Source organism: Pelodiscus sinensis, chromosome 1 (genome assembly GCF_052426305.1).
Source record: "Pelodiscus sinensis isolate ZL-2025 chromosome 1, ASM5242630v1, whole genome shotgun sequence".
In the NCBI taxonomy this organism is placed as follows: domain Eukaryota; kingdom Metazoa; phylum Chordata; order Testudines; family Trionychidae; genus Pelodiscus; species Pelodiscus sinensis.
In genome coordinates, this window is record NC_143052.1 from 65132239 (window position 1) to 65153829 (window position 21591).

Consider the following 21591-nt stretch of genomic DNA (forward strand, 5'->3'; position numbering starts at 1 on the left):
ACACACATTTATCTCCACCTGATCCCAATGAGGATAAGGCACAAAGTAGTTCTCCATTACGAGCATCCTCATCCTTGACTATCATAGGTATTGCAGTGACTGGACTATAAAATGATAGAAAAAAAGATTGCAGCAAATAATTACTTTATTTCCTTGTCACCATGCACCTCATAACTAGTTTGGGTCACCCTGCAGCCACACACTCTCTCAAACTCCCTCCATGAAGTTTTGATTGTTACTTCCACAATATCAAAAATCCTACGGGCACAGAAAGATGTCATTTGACAAAATGAATAGTGATAGAGATGTAGCCATGTTAGTCTGGTGTAGCTGAAACAAAATACAGGACTATGTAGCACTTTAAAGACTAACAAGATGGTTTATTAGATGATGAGCTTTCGTGGGCCAGACCCACTTCCTCAGATCAAATAATGGAAGAAAATAGTCACAACCATATAAACCAATTGTATCCTTTGGTATATATGGTTGTGACTATTTTCTTCCATTATTTGATCTGAGGAAGTGGGTCTGGCCCACGAAAGCTCATCATCTAATAAACCATCTTGTTAGTCTTTAAAGTGCTAAATAGTCCTGTATTTGACAAAATGGTATTTCACTTTAAAAGTGTTTCCATGACACTTGCAGTCAGAGTCTGCTCAAACTAGAAATTCCTAACATTTTAACTGTACTAAGATGAGGTTTAATACATACTAAAAATATAAAAATATTGAATGTTTTTAGTCTTCTTAGGTCCTCATAAATTTGATTTCACCATAATTATTATGAGGTTCAGTTGTTCTAAAATCTTGCAATGACATGCTGCAACAAATTACAGGCAGTCCCCGGGTTACATACAAGATAGGGACTGTAGGTTTGTTCTTAAGTTGAATTTGTATGTAAGTCGGAACTGGTACATATTGTAGAGGAAACTCTAGCCAAACATTTCTCCAGAGCTCAGTTTTATTCTCCCACACCTCACTTCCCTCAGTCCTTTATTCTCAAGCTGAGGTGTCTCCTGAGAAAAGCCGCTCTGCGTCTCCCTGGTCTGCTGGGGGAAGGGGAGCGCTAGCTTCGCGTCTCCCTGGTCTGCTGGGGGGAAGCAGCTAGTGCGGGGTTGCCTCATCCCGTTTGTAAGTAGGGATCCGATGTAAGTCGGATCCATGTAACCCGGGGACTGCCTGTACAAAATTAGTTTCCCATACAATACTATATGAACATTTAGGCAAAAATGTACCTTTATCTCAACAAAGCAAGGAATTGGATTACAATTCCTTTTGACTCCTTCTGCATTAGTTTCTGTGAACAATGAATCTGCAAAAACTTAGAACCAGAAGACTTTCCCACAGACCACCTCAATTACATTTCTGCTCTATTTTGGTCATAGCTGGTTGGAACCTATCTTCTCAGCACGTCATAGGCACAGAAATCCCACTGTGAAGTGACAATGCCTGTCTCATAGACTACACAAGGTTATTACAAGGATTTTACAAAATGGAGTACCTTGAGTTTAATCCCTCTACAAAGGGGGTGAATCCTGAATTCCCTCAATGGGAGATGAGGAACTGCAGCACCTAAAAGAACGGTGGGACCCTAAAAGAATATTTATATGCTTAGAAAATTGTATATGGATACTCACTTGATTTGGTATGTTTTTCCTGATACGTGACCAAGCTCCATCTTTATATAAATATTGAGCTGGGGACAAAAATTTCGATCTATATTCAGTGTTCACCTTCCTAGAACATTAAGAGGAGGGGGAAAACAGTAAATTCAATTATTTTTTATCTAGCAGATTGCTTAAACACAAATATCATACCTATATAAATACAATTACAAGTGCTCTTGAATAGTAACAGCTATATGACAATGAAAGATGAATTCCAAAGCCAAAACTCCAAAAAATGTGTGCCTCAGGTTAGGCTCATCCATATTTAGGCACTTAAAAAGTAGCGGGATTTTCAAAAGTGCTCAGGACATACTAAAATTAGATCGTTTACAACCAATCCCTCATGTACATACATAAACATACAAAAATTAGCTCTGTCTGCCTAAAATGTCAGGAACACTTCAATCACCATCTTTTTAACGTGGCCCAAAATACAATTAACTTCATTTTCAGAATCAACTTGAAATAAACACTTTTGTTCAACACTTCTTTAGGAACACAGACTATAAAAAGGCAAAAGTTCATAAATAAAATTAACCTAGCATATATTAATATGGAGGAAAAAATCATAGTTGAAACCTTCCCTAATTTTTGAGCAAAGTCTGTTTTCCCTCTCTGAAACTATCACAACTTGGTCCTTTATGTTCTACTTACGATGGTGCAATTAAACCAGTTCAAGAGGCAACACTGGAGTGCATCAAAACTAAAACTAATTCCTTTCCAGGAGTAAAACCTGCAAAATACAGAATGAATCTGCAACTGATACAAGTCAATCAAAAGATGAATGTTGTGTGTTTGCATGTGTTCACAATTTGGGTTTGCTCTAATGACTGCTTTGTGTGCTTCTTTTCTGCACAAATACCCGCTGCAGGATCATGAGGGGCAGAGGGTTACAGCCTCGCAACAGATATCATGGCAGAGGATCACCAGCCTTCAAAAGCTACTGCTAATATGACTCTGAGTCTGAAGGCCAAAACATTAACAACCAAAGAGTTAAGGAAACTAATCTCATTATTTTCATTTGTTTTTCCATGAATAAATGCATCTGTTGTATTTGTGTTTTTTCTTGGTTTGTAGCAAAACAAACTGATCTCCCAAGGTCCAGAGATAAGAGTGGTCCAGGCCTGCAGAGAAGACATTGAGCCACCCCTGCCCTAGTAAAACCTCAAAAAAAGAAAAGTGGGTGAAAAAAAACAATGGGGAGGCACATTAATTTATTAGAAGGTGGCAAGAGTGGATTGTACATTTTTGATTGATGTCCATTTTCTGGGGTTTTCTCTCTCTTTTTCAGACCTCAAAAGCATAGGAGCTCTGCTTTAAAAAGAAGAGTATAACCTCCCAAAGCAATGTAACCATACTGAGAAGCAGAAGGTGTATGCAATACCCATAGAATTATCTGACCAACTCAGTTTTCTCCATATTTTTCAGGTGTCTTTATGGCACTTGCAAGTTTTCATGTTAATGTATGAGGCATGGTGCAGCAGAGAACCACCAAGTACCTCAGGGCCTGCATGCAACCAATAAGTGAGCAAATTTACAGGTGACTCAGTTGGCAGCCAAAATTTTCAAAGCAGTCACTGAATGATAACCTACAGCAATGGGGGACTGCACTACAAGAACTAACTGAATTGCCTTTGTGTGCAGCACTGCAATGGTCCAGAGTGAGCTGATGAAGAATGCTGCAATGTCTTGGCTTATGCACAGCAAGCACAATCACAATGCTGATATGAAGTGGAAAAAAAGATGTATATGGATATAAAGTGTAATACAGATATACAAGGTAATGCAGTTGATTCCAATGTCAAAATAATGAATGCCCACCACCCCTCACAATATTAGGGTGCTGAATACCTAAGTTCTACATTTGATTATCCTATATATACATACCCAAGACTTGTATGTAAAGAAAGGGGCTTTTGAGCAATATGTTGTTTATTTTTTTGTTCGGGTTGTTTCTGTTCTGTTTCTGATTTCCCTTGATTTGCTGAATCTCCCGCTGGCTTTAGGAATATTTCTTTCCTTTCATTCTAAGGCAAAGATAATTTTAGAAATACCATATTAGCTAACAAACTAAAAAAAAACTGAAAACACAAATTCTGTTTGACACTAGCCTTTTACTTTAACATTTGAAAAAATAGAATCATAGAAATATAGGGCTGGAAGGGACCTCAAGAAGTCATCAAGTCCAACACCGTGCACTGAGGGTACAGCTACACTGCAGAGGGGCGGGGGAAGGGAGGTTCAAAAGAAGGTATGCAAATCATGCTTGCATTTGCATATCTTGTTCCAATTCTTTTCCTGGAAGAGATTTTTCCGATATTTGGCCCATCTACACAGAGTCAAATGCTGGGGAAAAAAACCCTCTTTTGAAAGCCCCTGTTAACCTCATTTTATAAGGAATAAGTATTCTCCACTATTGATATAATCAGTTCCACTCTGCTCTCAGGGAAAAAAGTCCTGTCGCCACTTGTATTTTTACTGTAGTGTATTTTAACCAACTCAAGATGAATTGGTGCCACACCTGCAACCAACAACCCACACCATCTCTAAATTTCAAATGCACTGGTGGTAATACAACTTGAAATAGCAACAGTAAGAAATATTTGGCAAAGTAACTTAGGGCATGTCTACACTAGAAAATTAGGTTGATTTTATTTAATTTGACTGTGAGCAACCAATTTAACGAGCACAATTTTGCATGTTCCCGTTATGTGACTGTTGTCAACAGAGCAAAACCTTACTACCAGGGGTTATATTGACTCAAGGAGTGATGCACTGTGCTCTGTCCCACAGTCCCTGCAGCAGACTGAAATGCTGGGCTAAGGTCCCAAAGCCTCATGCGACTAAAACATTGCTGCGGATGGTTATGGGTGCATGTGATCAGTTTCCTATGTCTGTGTCTCAGAACCAGCCTTGTCCTGTAGTATACATGTAGTTCCTTATTTTCAGGCGGCATTTCTGAGTGTCCTTGGTGTGGCCCTTACCAACCATGCCTAGTGTAATTTTGGCATACATTTTAGCATTTCTTTTGCTGCTTTAGAGCTCTGCCTGCACAGAGTCTTCCCCCACCCCCATGAATCAGATCCACTGTCTCCTGAATGGTTCATGCTGGAGGCCATGCAAGCTAAGCTGTGCTGGTGTGCACTCCACACTGCTCTAATGGGAAATGAACATACAAACACTCCCCTGGGACTTTTCCGATTCACCTAGCTGAAGAGTTCAAAGTGCTTGTCAGAGCATTCACAAGAGCACAATGAATCACCACCTGGAGGCCCCTTCCTCAAAATTACAATGCACAGTGTTTCTAGGAGGCATGAACGTCACCGCAGGCTTCACTCATTCAGGTGAAGTATAGGGGTCAATTTTAAAAATGCTTTAGGTCAATAGGAGGGACTGGGCAGCACAGACATATTCATTACAAAATGAACCTAATGCTGAATACGTCAACATAAGCTCTAGGGAAGACCAGCCTTTAGTGAAGCAATGAGCAACTTAGGACAGTGAGCAGGTCACATGTGCGGCCCTCCATCTCAGCAAGCTTGTTGTAACCAATATGGTCTACTGGGATTGGGTAGTTTTGCTAACAGCACCTATGTATCTGGAATTTGTGGGGTCTGCCAACTGAACCATGGCAGCACTTTGATTGGATGCAGAGGGATTACACAGTTCACAGTCAATGTTGTGTGCAATCAGCATGCACCTCACTTCATCTGCCCTTGTTTATGTGTGTGTCACTTTAGTAATACCGATAGGAAAAAAACTAGATGGAAACCACCAGAATCTGACAACCCTGAGCATGGGTAAAAGTAAACAAAATGTGTTATGGGCCCCAAGGGGCTGCATGTGGCCTGCAGGCCGCAGTTTATTCCTCACTAGAGATGTCAATGTGTAGGCGACTTCACGATTAACCAGTAAGCCTGGGCTTATCAATCTTGTCAACTACACGCATCCTCCCCGCCCCGCTGCCTCTGTATCAGAGGCAGCAAGAGGGCAGGGGAGCTGGTGCCTGTGAGGAGCTGGCTCTGGTATTCTATAGAACAGCATCTGTCCGCAGGGAGCTCAGACCCCCCCCCCCCCCCCGCAGACACTGGTAACTGCCACTCCATGCTGCTGCTTCTGTATCAGGCACAGGTTGGTTTTTAAACTGGCTTCCCTCGTGGACCAGCTCCTGCCTGCCACCCCTCTGATAGAGGGGCAGCAGTACGGAGTGATGGGGGCTCCCTGGGAGAGGGTCCGGGAGTGCACTGGTTGCTGGCCCCACCCCAGGAACTATTGAATAGTCACGTAATTGCTAAAATATCATGCAGTTACACGACTATTCAATTATACACTAACATCCTTACCTATCACTACCTTAGTGGATATAATATCTAAGGGTATGTCTACACTACCACCCTAGTTCGAACTAGGGTGGTAATGTAGGCAACCGGAGTTGCAAATGAAGCCCGGGAAATTCAAATCCCGGGCTTCATTTGCAACTCCAGTTGCCTGCATTACCACCCTAGTTCGAACTAGGGTAGTAGTGCAGACATACCCTAAGAGATAACTGACTATTGTCTGGGTTTTACAAAAGACATCCTAATATTTGAACTAGATACTAGAATCTGTCTATACCAGGGGTAGCCAACACACGGCTCGCAAGCCCCAAAAGTGTGGCTTGTGAAGCTGCTCCTGCGCCCCTTCCCTCCCCCAAAAGGCCCCTGCCCCCAGTCCCCCTGTGCTCACTGGTATGGTGATTCAAAATGGCGCCCAAGATGATGGCCATCGACAGGAGCCTGATATGGCCAAAAAAGCTTACGTTTGCTTCTTAAAGGGGCAGCCTCCTTTCCCCCCCCCTTTTGGCTCAACAATTCTGGTGCAGCTCTTTGCATTTTTTCCGCCGCTGTTTCAGCTCTCTTTGTTGAATGGGTTGGCCACCCCTGGTCTATACTACATGGTGTGCTGGCCTAATACTTAATTTCCTATCAATTTAAAAAGTGAGTTGAATAAAAATTACAATCTCTGCACCCTTAAGTGTAACTGTAGTCTGAAAACTGACAGTAAAATTGGTATCTTTACACACACTGTATTCATTCCCTGTACAAGTTCAAATGCATAGCTTTGGACTTTTGTGATTACAAAACACTTATTGCTTTTTACTCCTGTTAGACCTAGAGAAGCCACACACTTAATACAAAAATGCACTCAATTCTACTCATGCTTGGGCATTAGGAGACTGCATAGTTGACAAGCAGGGCATAACTTGGCTAGCAGATTCCTTATTGTTGGCAGCAGTACACAGAAAGGAAAGACTCTCAAGAGCTAAGCTAAGGATGTGTATGGGTAGACAGCATAACAAAACATTATTTTCACTTGTAAACTAAAGATACCGGATACAGAAATCACAGAAACATGACCATGGCATCTATGTGTTCAGCATTAGACTGAATTTATGAGCGTGTCTACACTGCTCAGTTTCTCCTGGTTTAGAGCAGAACCATTCCCAATGTCAGTGTCATATGCAATAATTAAAACTTAACAGGAAACACACTAAAACAGACCATTCAAAGATACTGAAGTATATTAATACCTTTTTTTCAGGTGACATATTTACTGGTGCACATACAGGAAATTCTCTCTCTTCCAAATCACTCCTCAATTTTGGTTCCTTCGCTGGAGGAGAAACTTTGAAACTTTTCTCATATTCAGTTTCAGGGGTAATTGCAAGAGACTTAAATTGGGGAATGGATTTACTTGTATTGTGAATAACCTTTGAATTTAAAATATAGTGTTAATTTGCTAACCTTGAAGTCAAATTTTCAAAATCAGTTATCATAATGATGCACTAATATGTACACAGAGCAAAGGGCGAACAAATACTGTTTGTGGAAAAGTTAATTATTAGATGTATAGGATAAATGGGGAACTTAATTTCAGTAATTATTTTTAAGTTTATTTCTTAGCAAGGATGTAATTCAGGAACACTTCCAAGATTAGACCCAACTGCTTTTCCTTATTTATGACTTAAAAAAAAAAGAAGCAAAAAGCTTATTTTCTTAAATTGGGGAAAAAGGTGATTGACAAATCTTTGCAATTCCCCTTAAGATTTGTACCCATCACATATTTTTGAAACAAGACACCATAAAACCAACATTTCAGTCTGTCAGCATTGCTGATGGACTCTTTTGTGGTTTAAGATAATGTTCCTACTGCACAGTAATTTGATCCATCCTTTTTTCTGCAATTAATTCTGTGTTATAAACTAAAAAAAAGAATTTGACTATTACAAATGGTCAGACCTGATCTTCCCACAGACTAATGAGACTATGGCATATGTCATGTCCTTTAAGAGATAATTTTTCTTCAACTTTACTATATGGGCTTGGATTAGACCAATCATCTTGAGGCGGAGATAATTTGGGCATTCTTAATACATCTGTTCAAGGATTAGGTGTCTCTAGTACTGTAATACTCAGATGTACTTTTCATCAGGTTGCTTACAGATAGTGGTTAGAAAGTCAAGATCCAATACTCTGTTAATAACACTAGAATCTCATGATAAAAAATTAAATTTTAAACCCTAATATTGCTAACATTGTATATGTATATAACTTTACTACTGTAAGTAGTCCCATTGATCTCAAATTAGTAGTAAATGGTAGTAAGTTTAAGCACACACAAACATTTGCAAGACAAGGGCCTTTACTCTATGTTTTTAAAGAAAACTATGTGAAAGAAAAAAAACCCTACTGTTTCAGACTTCCTGTTCTTTGCTATGGAACAGCTGTTTTAATGAACACCAATTAGGAGAGCAACAGACTCATAGTAATAGGACAGCGTTTCTTAAACTGTGCCGCAAGGCAGTCGGTGGCGTGCCGCAGAGAACAGAGTTTAAAATGGCCACCCTTAAAGGGGAAGGCGACCTTCCCCCCCCCCCCCCCACAATAATTTTCCCCCAGCTTTTTTCTTTTTCCCCCTCAACAAAAAATTCTTGGTGTTCCTCATTAAAAAAAAATATTGTTTGATGTTCCTCGGTCTTAAAAAGTTTAAGAAACACTGTAATATAATCTCAATTCAAAGGAGCAGTCAGTGAAATCTTTCATAATTTAAACAATGTGATATTACAACACTTAACTATTACTGAACTTATCCTGCAGACTTTACACAAAACAAAATTCCCACTGAAGTATATGAAACTTCAATGAAAATGTTGCTTGCATAGGGAGATGCAGGATCAGATCTTTTTATAAGGGAGTATATGTGAATTAATATGCTTTTTATATATTAAAAAACAAAAGTGGCACTATAAAGTAACGTATCAGTCTACTACCACAAAATATAAGGAAATAATAGTTATTAAATTAGTTTCTTGATTGATAAACTAAATTATATATTTACTTTTCAGATTCTTTACAATTACCTGGTCAGCTGCAAGTAATGGAGAATTTTTTGGGGGGGTTTTCCATACAAACTGCCTTTGATATTCAGAATTTCTGGGGAAATTATTTGAAGGTGAAATATTCATGCCTGATTTCTTTTGCAGGACTCTGTGAAACTGGTCAACATAAAACAATGAATCTTCATTTAGTGTTCTCTGCTACTTTCTGTTGCTGCAACTTACTTTTAACTAAACTTATCATTTTCATGCTTAGATCAAGACAAGTAACTGAATGAAAGATACACTATCTCATTCTCTATAACATCTTTGAAGACCATAACTTACAAACTAAAAATCCAACTGAAAAACTCCTATGGATTTAGGCAGAATCAGAATCTGGTCCCATTTTTCCTACATAATGGAATTTTAACATAGATTGATGTCAAAATTCATAGTTGCATAGAGACAAAATAATAACAAAAAGAGAAAATAGTTTTAAGCAGGAAAGCTATCTTAACTATATTTAATTTAATAGTCACATTAACTTTACCAATAGACTATAAGAAAGGGAAAACGTCTTTCAGGATCCCTACCCCATTATCCATTTTTTCTAAGTGCTTTTTTGGAGGTACAAATACTGCTTTTTGGTTTTCTGGCGTTGGGGGTGGCAACTTCTTATTGTTTTCCTCAAGGATGATGGCCGATTCAATTCTAGAATCTGCAGAGTGGGACCTAATTTTTTTAGGAAGCCTAGGTGCTTCCGGTGTTTCAATATTTTCCAGACTTCTGTCATTATTGTGGTTATCTTTGTGTAACTCTGCAGGCCCAAAACCTTCAGCTTCTGGTATGTCATCCAAATATCCTTCCAAATCACTGTCTCCTCTCCATTCAAAGGACTTTGAAATTTGTGGGTTGAAGTAAGGCACCCTTCTCTTGGAAATGAAGTTTGGCTCTCTTGTGATTCCTACAAAACATGCATTAAACTTGAGCACAATAAAATATATCTAGTAAGATTTAAAGATACTGTATCACAAGATTAGAATATTAACATACTGGGATGAAAATATGAGTACATAACACAAGACTGATCTTCAATACATTTTGTATATCTCTGAGCAAGAACAGTTACAAACTACGAGCCTATGAAAGTTTGAGCTCTTTTACATACATGCTGACTGCCTTTAATTCCTAGCTGAGTCAGTGGGAGATGTGGGTGCTTAGCTTGTCACAGGATCAAGCTGCACAAGCCAAATTCTGCCTCTTTTGCAACTTGTTGTGTAGTCAATGGGAGTGAGTGAACATAGCTCAGGGCAGAAACTTAACCTGCAGCCACTAAGAAGATTAATGTGGCTAAAATTATCACATTGTGATAATGACCAAGTGTGGCATGGAACTTCCTAAACTACTGAAGTATTTTGAATAGGTGCATTACTGAATAGATTCTCACTTTACAGTCGAAGAAGAGCAGTGACCATACGGAATAACATTTTGTATGGATATCTGCATAGAATCCCTTTTTTAAAAAAACCTTCTAAAGTAGTCTTTAAAACAACTTTTCTTTAATACATTATACAGTATGATATTTTTAAAACTTGGAAAAACATTTTCATAGTTACACAAGAAAGAGACACTGATTATCTGAGATGGTTTTAAACATACAATGGTTAAATAACATGTGACAACACAATCCGGCTGGAGAGTGTTAAACTAACAAAGGACTCTATTTGACTGAGATGAGTAGTCGCAGACAGAGTACATAAACTAATCTATGAGGAACTACAATGCAGCTGGAAAGAGACTAAATCATCTTTTCAGGAAGACGGTAACATACAGAATGTCAGATGCACAGAATCCTTGTGATACAAAACATATAAATACCATAAACAGTAATGTAACCTTTGGAAGAACACTGGGAAAATGGCAGAAGGAAATTTTCAGCATTATCTGTTTGTTTTGAGCAATTCTTAAATTGACATAATCTCTTAAGAGAAACTACTAAATATGTATTTTGACAGAAAGAGCCAAGAGCGAGCCAAACACTAGCAGTTTGAGAGTTGTGTTCTAAGGATGTATCTGATTAAATATGACCAGAAAAAAAGTTGGGCATAAAAATGGAAAAAAAGATTGAAAAGACGCAACCTAAGTACACCAAAAACCATGACAAGAAATTGTGTTTTTGCCAACCCACATGCTTCTGAGTCTTGTGACATTTGATGTTTAGATTAAATCCTTAGTTCCCAGAGATTAGATGAGTATCATAGAATCATAGAATAATAGGACTGGAAGGAACCTCAAGAGGTCATCAAGTCCAGCCCCCCACCCTCAAGGCAGGACCAAGCTCCGTCTACACCATCCCTGACAGATGTCTATCTAACCTGTTCTTAAATATCTCCAGAGAGGGAGATTCCACCACCTCCCTTGGCAATTTATTCCAATATTTGACCACCCTGACAGTTAGGAATTTTTTCCTAATGTCCAATCTAAACCTCCCCTGCTGCACTTTAAGCCCATTACTCTTTGTCCTGTCCTCAGAAACCAAGAGGAACAAATTTTCTCCTTCCTCCTTGTGACACCCTTTTAGATATTTGAAAACTGCTATCATGTCCCCCCTTAATCTTCTTTTTTCCAAACTAAACAAGCCCAGTTCATGAAGCCTGGCTTCATAGGTCATGTTCTCTAAACCTTTAATCATTCTTGTCGCTCTTCTCTGTACCCTTTCCAATTTCTTCACATCTTTCTTGAAATGTGGCACCCAGAACTGGACACAGTACTCCAGCTGAGGCCTAACTAGTGCAGAGTAGAGCGGCAGAATGACTTCACGAGTTTTGCTTACAACACACCTGTTGATACAACCTAGAATCATATTTGCTTTTTTTGCAACAGCATCACACTGTTGACTCATATTCAACTTGTGGTCCACTATGACCCCTAGATCCCTTTCCGCCATGCTCCTTCCTAGACAGTCGCTTCCCATCTTGTATGTATGGAACTGATTGTTCCTTCCTAAGTGGAGCACTTTGCATTTCTCTTTATTAGACCTCATCCTGTTTACCTCTGACCATTTCTCTAACTTGCTAAGGCATTTTGAATTATGTCCCTATCCTCCAAAGAAGTTGCAACCCCACCCAGTTTGGTATCATCTGCAAACTTAATAAGCGTACTCTCTATCCCAATATCTACATCATTGATGAAGATATTGAACAGTACGAGTCCCAAAACAGACCCTTGAGGAACTCCACTTGTTATCCCTTTCCAGCAGGATTTAGAACCGTTAACAACAACTCTCTGACTACGGTTATCCAACCAATTATGCACCCACCTTATCATGGCCCTATCTAAGTTATATTTGCCTAGTTTATCAATAAGAATATCATGCGAGACCGTATTAAATGCCTTACTAAAGTCTAGGTACATGACATCTGAAGCCAGGTCCACACTACGGCCAAAGGTCAGCTTAAGATACACAATTCCGCTACATAAAAAACCATATCTGGAGTCAACATACCTTAAGCCGATCTTCGGCGCGTCCTCACAGCAGGAGGTTAATGGGAGAAATGCTCCCATCAACTTTCCCTACTCCTCGCAAGGGGTAGGAGTTCTGAGGGCACCCTCAGCATTTGATTTAGCAGATCTTTACTAGACCCACTAAAACGAACTCCAGACAATCGACCACCATAGCATCCATCTTCCAGGAAGTGAAGATGTGGCCCTACTTTAAAGGTTCTAGCTCTCGTGGCTATGGAAAAAAACTTGGAAATGTGACACATTTACAGAGGCTTAAATCAGAAGGTAAACAAAAATTACCTCATTTTTTAAATTAAGATTTAATCAATTCTATGACTTTGGAGCTAAGACGTGATTTTTTTTAATGTTTGGTGTTAGCAATATTGGTTCAAATAAAAGCTTTCTTGGAATTACTCTGAGAGTCTTGCTGTCAGTGACTACCTGAAAACCATTTTTGTTTGAGAAACCAGAGAGAACCAGCAAAGATGACAGTTCCAACTTCTTATTTGTCCTCAGAAACATACAGAAAAGACTCTGATGGTGAGGTGATTTCTAAATGCTACCTGCAAAACTCCTCCTAAGAACTTCCGAAAAAGAGGGGAGAGCTGTTTAACTTAAAAATCAACACCATTGAATTCAGAGTTACATTTAACTGCATTTTGTGCAAAAGACTTTGCAAGAGGAGTAGAAAAAGCAATTTCAAAAGTGTCACTACAATTTTTAAAATCTTAATTTTAGAAATAAAGTGACAACATAAAATCCAATAAATTGGAGACATATTAATTATAAATTGTTAAAATGCAAGTACCAGTTTAAGACACAAATAGTACTAAAACGTAGCATTCCTATGGAAACAATGAGTAGAAATGTTCATTTTCCTTGATAAGGAAAGGTAAGTGCAAATGTGGGGTCTGGTACAAGAATTTTAATTTATATTTAGCTCATGAGAAAAAAAAGCTTGCTGTTTTCCTAAAGTAGATATTTACCTGTACTCTGATTTGATCTTTCATGAAGTTATCTTTTTAAATAAATCTAAACTGAGATTACTTCAATTTTTAAAAAGACCCAAGGCCAAGAAGAAGGGCATGGTTAATTATCTAACCCAGGGCCTTGATTGTGCATAGGGCTGAGTATATTGCCCTCACTTTGGAGCTGAACATGCTTAGCATTTCCTATGAAACTCTGGATCCATGAATAACTGAACCCTTGGTCTTGATTGCAAAAGCACTAAGAATCAAGCCCCGGGTGCCTACTAATTCACCCTTCATGAAATCTCACTGGAGGTAAATTACATTCTATAATAAAAATGCATATTCTTACACTGAACTCATCACTATAGTATCTGACAAACTTCCTGTAGTGCATAAAGCCACATGACTGCAACCTGTCAGGTGTTTCTTCTCATTGTCTCAGCAGGGGAAAAGTGTGAGCTACAGAGTATTCTGTTTGGGGAATATTTTTAATAACACTATACACATTGCTATATGATTGTTAGAAAAGGCAAGGTCAAAGGTAGTACCTTGCACTTAGAGCAGAAGGTGGTGAGGCAGAAGGTAGCTCTAGCAAGATAAGTAATTATCCTATCAAATTGCCTAGTGCTTACATTGACAAGCAATTTTACTAATAAGGTTTAAATGTCAAGCTCAAACGAGGCAACTAATTTTATTCTAATATGAACACTTTGCAGAGTGTCTGCATATTCATATCTATACCTTTCTTTAATCTCTTTTGTCTATACCATACACTACCTCAAACTTTTCCTACTCATATTTTGCTTTCTACTCCATGGCTGTGTCTAGACTGACCAGTTTTTCTGGAAATCAGACGCTTTTCCGGAAAAACTTGCCAGCTGTCTACACTGGCTGCTTGAATTTCCGCAAAAGCACTGACTTCCTACTGTAAGAAATGAGTGCTTTTTGCGGAAATACTATGCTGCTCCCGTTGGGTCAAAAGGGCCAGTGTAGACAGCTGAGATTTGTTTTGCGCAAAAGCGCGTCTAGATTGGCCACGGACGCTTTTCTGCAAAAAGTGCTTTTGCGGAAAAGCATCTGTGCCAATCTAGACGCTCTTTTCCGAAAATGCTTTTAACGGAAAACTTTTCCGTTAAAAGCATTTCTGGAAAATCATGCCAGTCTAGACGTAGCCCATGTGTGGTGTCCTTTACCATCTCTTCTAATTCCTGCCTGTCTTCTTTCATGCAAACAGCAATAGTTCCTAATTATTGCATAATGACTCCAAGACCTGCGGCTTCCTTCATGTGTGTACTGAAAGCCCATCTTTCAGAAAGCCTCTCAATGATAAATCTTCATCTTGTTATCCTGTACCACTATAAGCCTAAGAACGCAAACATCTCAAATACCTAATTTACTGGATTACTCCACCCTATGCTCCTGCAATACAACCCATCTTGTGGTAACTCTGTGCCTATGTTTAGAGTTTGATGTACACTGGTAAATGGCATGTACTTTTCAGGGGTTAGATAAATAATGCAAACTACAAGTTCACTTTCTGCAAAACTTGGGCTCTGTGCAAAGATGATGTAGAAGTTATGGCAGTTATTTCTAATAGCTTACCTAGTTGATCAGATCGAAGTCCAGCCCTTGAGGATTTTTGCTCTTGTGAAGGGTCACAAAACTCTGACAGATCTGATTTTTCCCATTTGAAGTTCCTCTTATATTCACTCAATCCCTACAGCAAATGGACATGCACTGTGAGTGGTGTCATTCTCCACCTAACTCCCAAAAGCAACACCTCTCCCAGCTCTTATATATCCACAGGCATGTTGTGAAGCATAGATATCCGATAACTCTTTCTCTTCTAAAACAATCTTGTTGACAGTAAGCAAAAACTTTTTGTTCTGCTTTCTAAGAGTATTACAGCACCATTTCATATGCCAGGGATAACGCCTAAAATCTGCATATTCTTAAGTTTTAACCATGTTTTTACAAATAAGTTATATGGTTCCAGGTCATCCCAAACTTGTTTCTCGGATCATATTTGTCTGAATCAGTCTTCCTGGGAGCAAGAAACGTATTTTTTCTCGATATTCTGCTGAACACCCTGTACATCTCTTGTACCACATAAACAGTGAAGAGACCGGCTTCTGGATGAGCGTCATCCACAAGCCTCCCCCATCCTGTGCCTTCACTCCCCGTACAAGCGACTCTCGAGCTCAGTACCCCACCGCCCACACGCACGATTCGATGCCAGTGCAACGCGCAGGGGCCCTGCATCATCCCTATCCCCTGCCAGCACAGCGGCATCCTCCACCCGTGCAGGGTCAGGCCCACGGAGTTAGCCCCCCCCCCCAGCCGCTTGCCAGCCCCGTTATCACACAGGTCCTGCCCCATCGCCTTGTCCTGTGCCGACCCAGAGCCCACACGGCTCCCGCCCACGCAGGACCGGTACCAACCCGGCCCGTGCAGCCCGCAAGGCGGAGGGGACGGGGCGCAGGCCGGCCCCTAACACAAAGGGGCAAATGCGGAGGCTGCGCCCCGCTGCAGCAGCGACCCGCCGGGGCCGCCCTCACCTTGAAGCGCACGGGCATGGCGGCGGCGGGGCCGTTGGCTGTAAACACTCCGGTTTCCCTGGCGAGCCCCCGGCCTGGCTTCCCTCCTCGGCGCCTGCGCAGGAAGCCGCCCAATCAGGCCCCGCTGCCAGCGGCTTCCCCCTACTGCTGGGTTGGGGGCAGACGGCAGCGGGCTGGAGGCCTGGCGAGGTTTCCAGACGCCTCAGCAGCCTCTGCTCCGGGCTGACCCTGCTGGGGCCGCCTCGAGCCTCCCCACATGCCCTGGCCCCGCTTGCCGGGCTGCTCCTGGGGGCCCCAGGAACCCGCTGGTTTTCCAGTCCAGGGAGGGATGGTCGCTGCCTGTGGGGCTTCTGCTTCCTCAGGCTGGCTCTCCCCTGGGCCTTCTGCCCCCGCCCATGGCCAGTTCTCCAGCCCAGCAGGCGGAATCTAACCTGGACCCTCTGGGGCTTAGTGGTGAGCCTCAACTGCTTGAGCCAAAAGCCTCCTGGCTCTTAGCTAAGGCAGTGGAGAGCAAACTCGTTCTTTCTCTCTGCAAGTTGCCTTAAGTGCCACTACGTGGGACAATGAGCCACACCCAGTAGGTGTGAGGGGGTTATACAAAGGCTCAGGGCTCTCTGGGTTGTGGGGTTTGCTGTTGGGGTGCCAGCACACTGCTTCCAAAGAGGAAGCCGCAAGGATCCAAGTGGCAAGGATCACAGAATGCCGCAAAGAGGATCCCAAAGCTGCCTGTGCACAGGGAAAGCAGTTACAGTGTACACTACTTTGTACCAGTACAACTAACTGAGGCCAGGTCTACACTGTAAACTTTCATTGGTATACTTATGTTCCCTGAAAAATCCATCCATGCCCCAGCATTGCCTAACCCTCATTAAGACATTGCTACCTTGACAGGAGAACTTCATAGCCTTTCTGTTTTCCACTGTTGACTCTCTGTACCTAATGTGGTTTGCAGTTGTTATTCACTGATTTGTCAGTTTAATGTTGATTAAACTTCATGAGGCCTGAACATTGTTGTCTGTATGATTGTAAGGTACCAGGCATTCCAACTGAAATATGGTACAATCCAATTACTGCTGATTACGCTAAAAGTTACGTGGAAGAAAGCCATGTATTAAAAAGTAATAATAATTAGTAAAAGTATAATTAATAATAAGCATTCATCAAAAATTGTTGATTGGTGTGGAGTATTAGGCAACTTTACAGTCTATAATTACCTTTTAAACAAAATAAAACATTTGTGTATATTCAAGAATACAAAGGAGGAAGATATGCTCTGCATTCCAAAGATTCAACAAGTTTCACTTCTTGTATTCAGGGATACCAAAGGCCAAAAAATCCTAATTTTAATATGTAATATATTCATGGGATATTTTAGTCACTTGAAACCATGAGCTTTGCTAAGTAAAACAACTTAGCGGTCATGTTTCTTTGTATTGTTCGAGACACTTTCTTAAGGAGCCAGTTAAGAGGCTAAAACTCTTTAACTCCTCTGTGGGATATGTATTGTCTCCTATTGGACAACAGCTTCCTTGTTCAAAATGCAGACCTCCAAGTTTGAGCTGGTGTCTGCTTCCTCAAATGTATTGAAACTGGATCAAAATATCACATGAATTATTATATCTGTAAAAAACTACTAACCAAGTTATAGTCACAAGCCCACTGGCTGCTGATGGACTTTGTGCCCAGGAGCAGTTAAAACATGGCATCACCTGGTTATCTTCACCACCACCTAAAAATGCATTTTACATCATATTTCTTTACTATAAATTTCCCCAGTTGAGGGCATGTCTACACTACAGAGAAGACTGAACCGCCAGAGGTTAATCTTCTAGCATTCAATTTAGCGAGTCTAGTGTAGACCCCTAAATCGAACGCTCAGGGCAGCCCCTGCCAGCATCCTGTACTCCTCCTGTGAGGAGTAAGGGAAGCCAGCGGGAACATGTGCTCCCGTCAATCTCCCACAGTTGGACATGGATTAAGGTGCATCAACTCCAACTAATGTAGCTGGAATTGCATATCTTAGGTGGACCTCCCTCCACCTCTACCTAGTGTAGACCAGGCCTTAGAGTCTTCATAATTGTTTCTGTAATGCTACTAACTAGGTAACTGTATTAACTTGCCCCATGAAACCTATCTGCCTTTGAATAACCCATATACAGGAGTGAGTAAAACACGAGTAACATTTATGCAAGCTAACAATCCAGTTACCTTTTTACATGCATGCTGTAAATGCACAAATGGTTTATGGTCTTCCAATCCAAATTTATGTGTCACCTTTTTACATGCATGCTGTAAATACACAAATAGTTTATGGTCTTCAGATCCAAATTTATGTGTACATATCATTCTTGTATGTGAAAGAAATATAAAGTATAAATCTGCTTATCAATTTAAAACTTCTAGTGAAAGGCATTGGTAGTACCTAACTGTGGTTGGTCCTACAAAGACAAGTGACCATGTCACCTAGTGCTGGAATCCATCTTCAATTTAGTATTTTTCCATTTGGGATGTGGGAGAATGAAACAAAGAATTCTTGGCCTGGGAAAATTATATTTAAGAGATGGGAAGCAATCAATGATCAAGAGTATACAAAAGAAGCTATTGGATCCAGACCAGAGAAAAGGTCAGCTCTGACATGAAAGATTTTACCTGGAATAAGGATGAGGGTGAGAAATATATTTGTGATGTCTCTTAGGATACGTCTACACAGCAGCATTTTTTCAGAATAATTGATGTTATTTCAAAATAAGAAAATGCCTACACAGCAAGCCATAATTTCGAAATAATGTCAAGCTGAAGGACTTCTTACTCTGACTCCTGTTCTCACGAGTAAGGGAAGTCGAAGGAAGAGTGTTCTTCCTTTGACTTCCTGCTGTGTAGACAGCACCAAAAGCCAAATTAAGCTATTTCAACTTCAGCTATGCAATTGGCATAGCTGAAGTTACATATCTTAATTTGACTTTTGCCCTGCTGTGTAGACGTGCCTTGAGTGTATTAGGCTTAGCTGGCATGTTTTGTTTAATACTTGCTTTGATGGTGGGATTGATCCAGGGGCTGGGAGCTGGAGTGTCCTGGGGGAGGGGCAGAGGAGGGTTGAATAGTGGATGGGAGTCTTGGGGGCTAGTCAGGGTACTGGAAGAAAAGCAATCCCAGGGTAAGGGAGTGGGAAGCAGAGGGGGTTGGATAGAGTGTTGGGGTTCTGGGGATCAGGTGGGTTGGATAGCGGGGAAGGGCCATGCCATGCCTGACTGTTTGGGAAGGCACAACCTCCCCCAGCTTTTCCTACCTGGTCATCCATACAATTTCCCTACCCAATGTAGCTCTCAGGCCAAAAAGTTTTTTGCTGAACTAGCAGCATTCAAGCATTCAGCAGGCTTGCCACATCCCACCCTCCACTGCACCTCCGTCCTCCTCATTGTGACCTTCCCTGTCCCAACCTCCAACCCTCCATACCCCATACTCCCATTATTGCATCCCTCCCCGGTCCAGCTCCTGCCCCTTATACCTGTCACTGCATCCCTCCCCATCCCAATCCTCCATCTCCCTCACTACATCTGCCCCTCTGAGACTTTATTGTGCTAATGTTTGCCTTGGGAGTGCAACAAAACAGCAGCTGCTCATATTACATCAAATGAACAAATACACAGTTTGTAACCACAAACTCATAATCACTGCTTCTCTGGGAAGCAAAGGGCATTACTATGTGATATTCACACAGCTCAGTGTATCTTCTTATTGCCCTTCATATCCACATAATGTAGCAATCTTTGGGGCTTTTTGTTCGTTTTTAAAAGTATGTAGCACGTACACTTTCCAGTTACTCATGTTGGCAATGTGTATATAATTCCTGGGTGGCTGATGGATTGGTAGTACTAGTGTGACAATAAAAGCAAGAGTCTGAGCCTAGCCTCTGGTATCTCATTACTTGGTTTGACAGGCTTAACTGTATTGGCCATGTAACTTAGGTGGAGATCTCAAGGGGAGAGATGATGACAGCCTCTGTCTGCATGAAGGCTATTTGATGACTCAACTATTTACAGACAACTCATACACAGTTCTTCATACAATGATTCTCTAAATACAGGGGCACACACTAAACTGCCACTTAGTGCTGCTTTTGTTATTTTCATTTTCCCTCTCACTATATAATCTAATTATGGACAGTGTATGAAGTGCTACTACCCTGCTGGTACAGTACAAATAAACTAATAATTCACAAGTCTGCGGCACTGACTGCATAGCCATTTAGAGGAGATAGCTCATGGAGCGATGGGAAATCAGGTGAACTGTAGAAAGGAAATTACACTTCACCCTTCGGCAATCAAATGTGATTCTCCCAATTCCTGATTCTAGTCAGTCCCATGTAATTGCAAACAGACTCACATTTGAATGCATGTTTCCAGTGGAGTCCTGCAGAGATCTGTTCTTGGCCCTACACTATTTAACATTTTTAGCAATGACCTAAGAAAAAACAGAAAATCATCAAGGGTCAAATCTTCAAATGATCCAAAAATTGGGGGAGAGGAGCGTTAAATAATAAAGACGACAAGCTACTGATACAGAGCAATCTGGATCAGTTGGTAAGCTGAGGCAGAAGCATACATGTGTTTTACTATGGCTATATGTAAATGTATACACCGAAGAACAAAGAATGTAGGCCATGCTGGAAGGATGGGGGGCTCTATCTTGGAGAGTAGTGACTGAAAAATACTTTGGGCATCATGGTGGGTAATCAACGGAATGTAACTCCCAGTGCAACGCAGTGGCGAAAAGGACAGAACCCAGCCTAACCACTAGGTGGCACTGTTGGTGATTGTGTGCCTTCTGCATGCCCATAATGTAAAGAGACTGTTAATCATTTGAAGAGGGTTCAGAAAAGCCAGAACATCCCACCCATAGGACAGTTTAGGGTGGCTATCCCAGGGTGCCTCAACCATCCTACAGACAGGTCCCAGAGTGGGAAGTAGAGAGCCCCAGGCCGCGGATGCTCCACTTTCTGCTGTCTCAAAGAAGCAGGGCACAGCGGGCTCGGATATGCTGGGGTGGAGAGGAGCAGGCTGCTGGGCTGCTCTGGATCCTGCCACCAACATGGGTGTGGCAGGCAGGCTCCTGCTGTTTCCATGTGCCAGGGACCCCCATAATCATCTGGCTTGCATTGCTCAGGCAAGGGGGCAGAGGAGGGGCGGGAAGGGTGAATGGAAGCAGAACAGGGGTAGAGCTTTGGGGCAGAGTGGTGCAGGGGTGGAGGATCACCCTGGGCCCCACACCTGGGGCACTGAGGGGGAGGGTTTGCCCAAGGCCCTGCACTTCCCCTAGGGATGACCCTGAGAAAAGTGCATGAGAATAATTAAAGCATTAGAAAACCTTCTGTATAGTGCTAATCTCAAAGGGTATGCCTAGACTACATTGTTATTTTGAAATATCTTATTTTGAAATAGTTATTTCAAAATAGCTTATTTCGAAATAATGCGTCTACACACAAAATGCATTTCGAAATAGCATTTTGCTATTTCAAAAAAGCGCGTCCACACTGAG

General features: G+C 41.3%; 1 protein-coding gene across 2 annotated transcripts in view; it reads right to left on the reverse strand.

The window, feature by feature from the left end:
* SAXO6 (stabilizer of axonemal microtubules 6) overlaps positions 1–16429 on the reverse strand; it is a 44029-nt gene extending 27600 nt beyond the window's left edge. The window contains exons 1-7 of one of the 2 annotated variants that reach the window (XM_075931414.2): positions 16057–16429; positions 15101–15215; positions 9617–9987; positions 9066–9200; positions 7236–7415; positions 3554–3693; positions 1637–1736 (exon numbers count right to left, since the gene is read on the reverse strand). In XM_075931414.2, the coding sequence (XP_075787529.2) occupies positions 1637–1736; positions 3554–3693; positions 7236–7415; positions 9066–9200; positions 9617–9987; positions 15101–15215; positions 16057–16074 (1059 nt within the window). In that variant the 5' untranslated portion in view covers positions 16075–16429. The remainder of the gene's footprint in view (positions 1–1636; positions 1737–3553; positions 3694–7235; positions 7416–9065; positions 9201–9616; positions 9988–15100; positions 15216–16056) is intronic. The other variant, XM_075931421.2, reaches the window with a different exon arrangement.
* Between the last annotated feature and the right edge of the window lie 5162 nt (positions 16430–21591).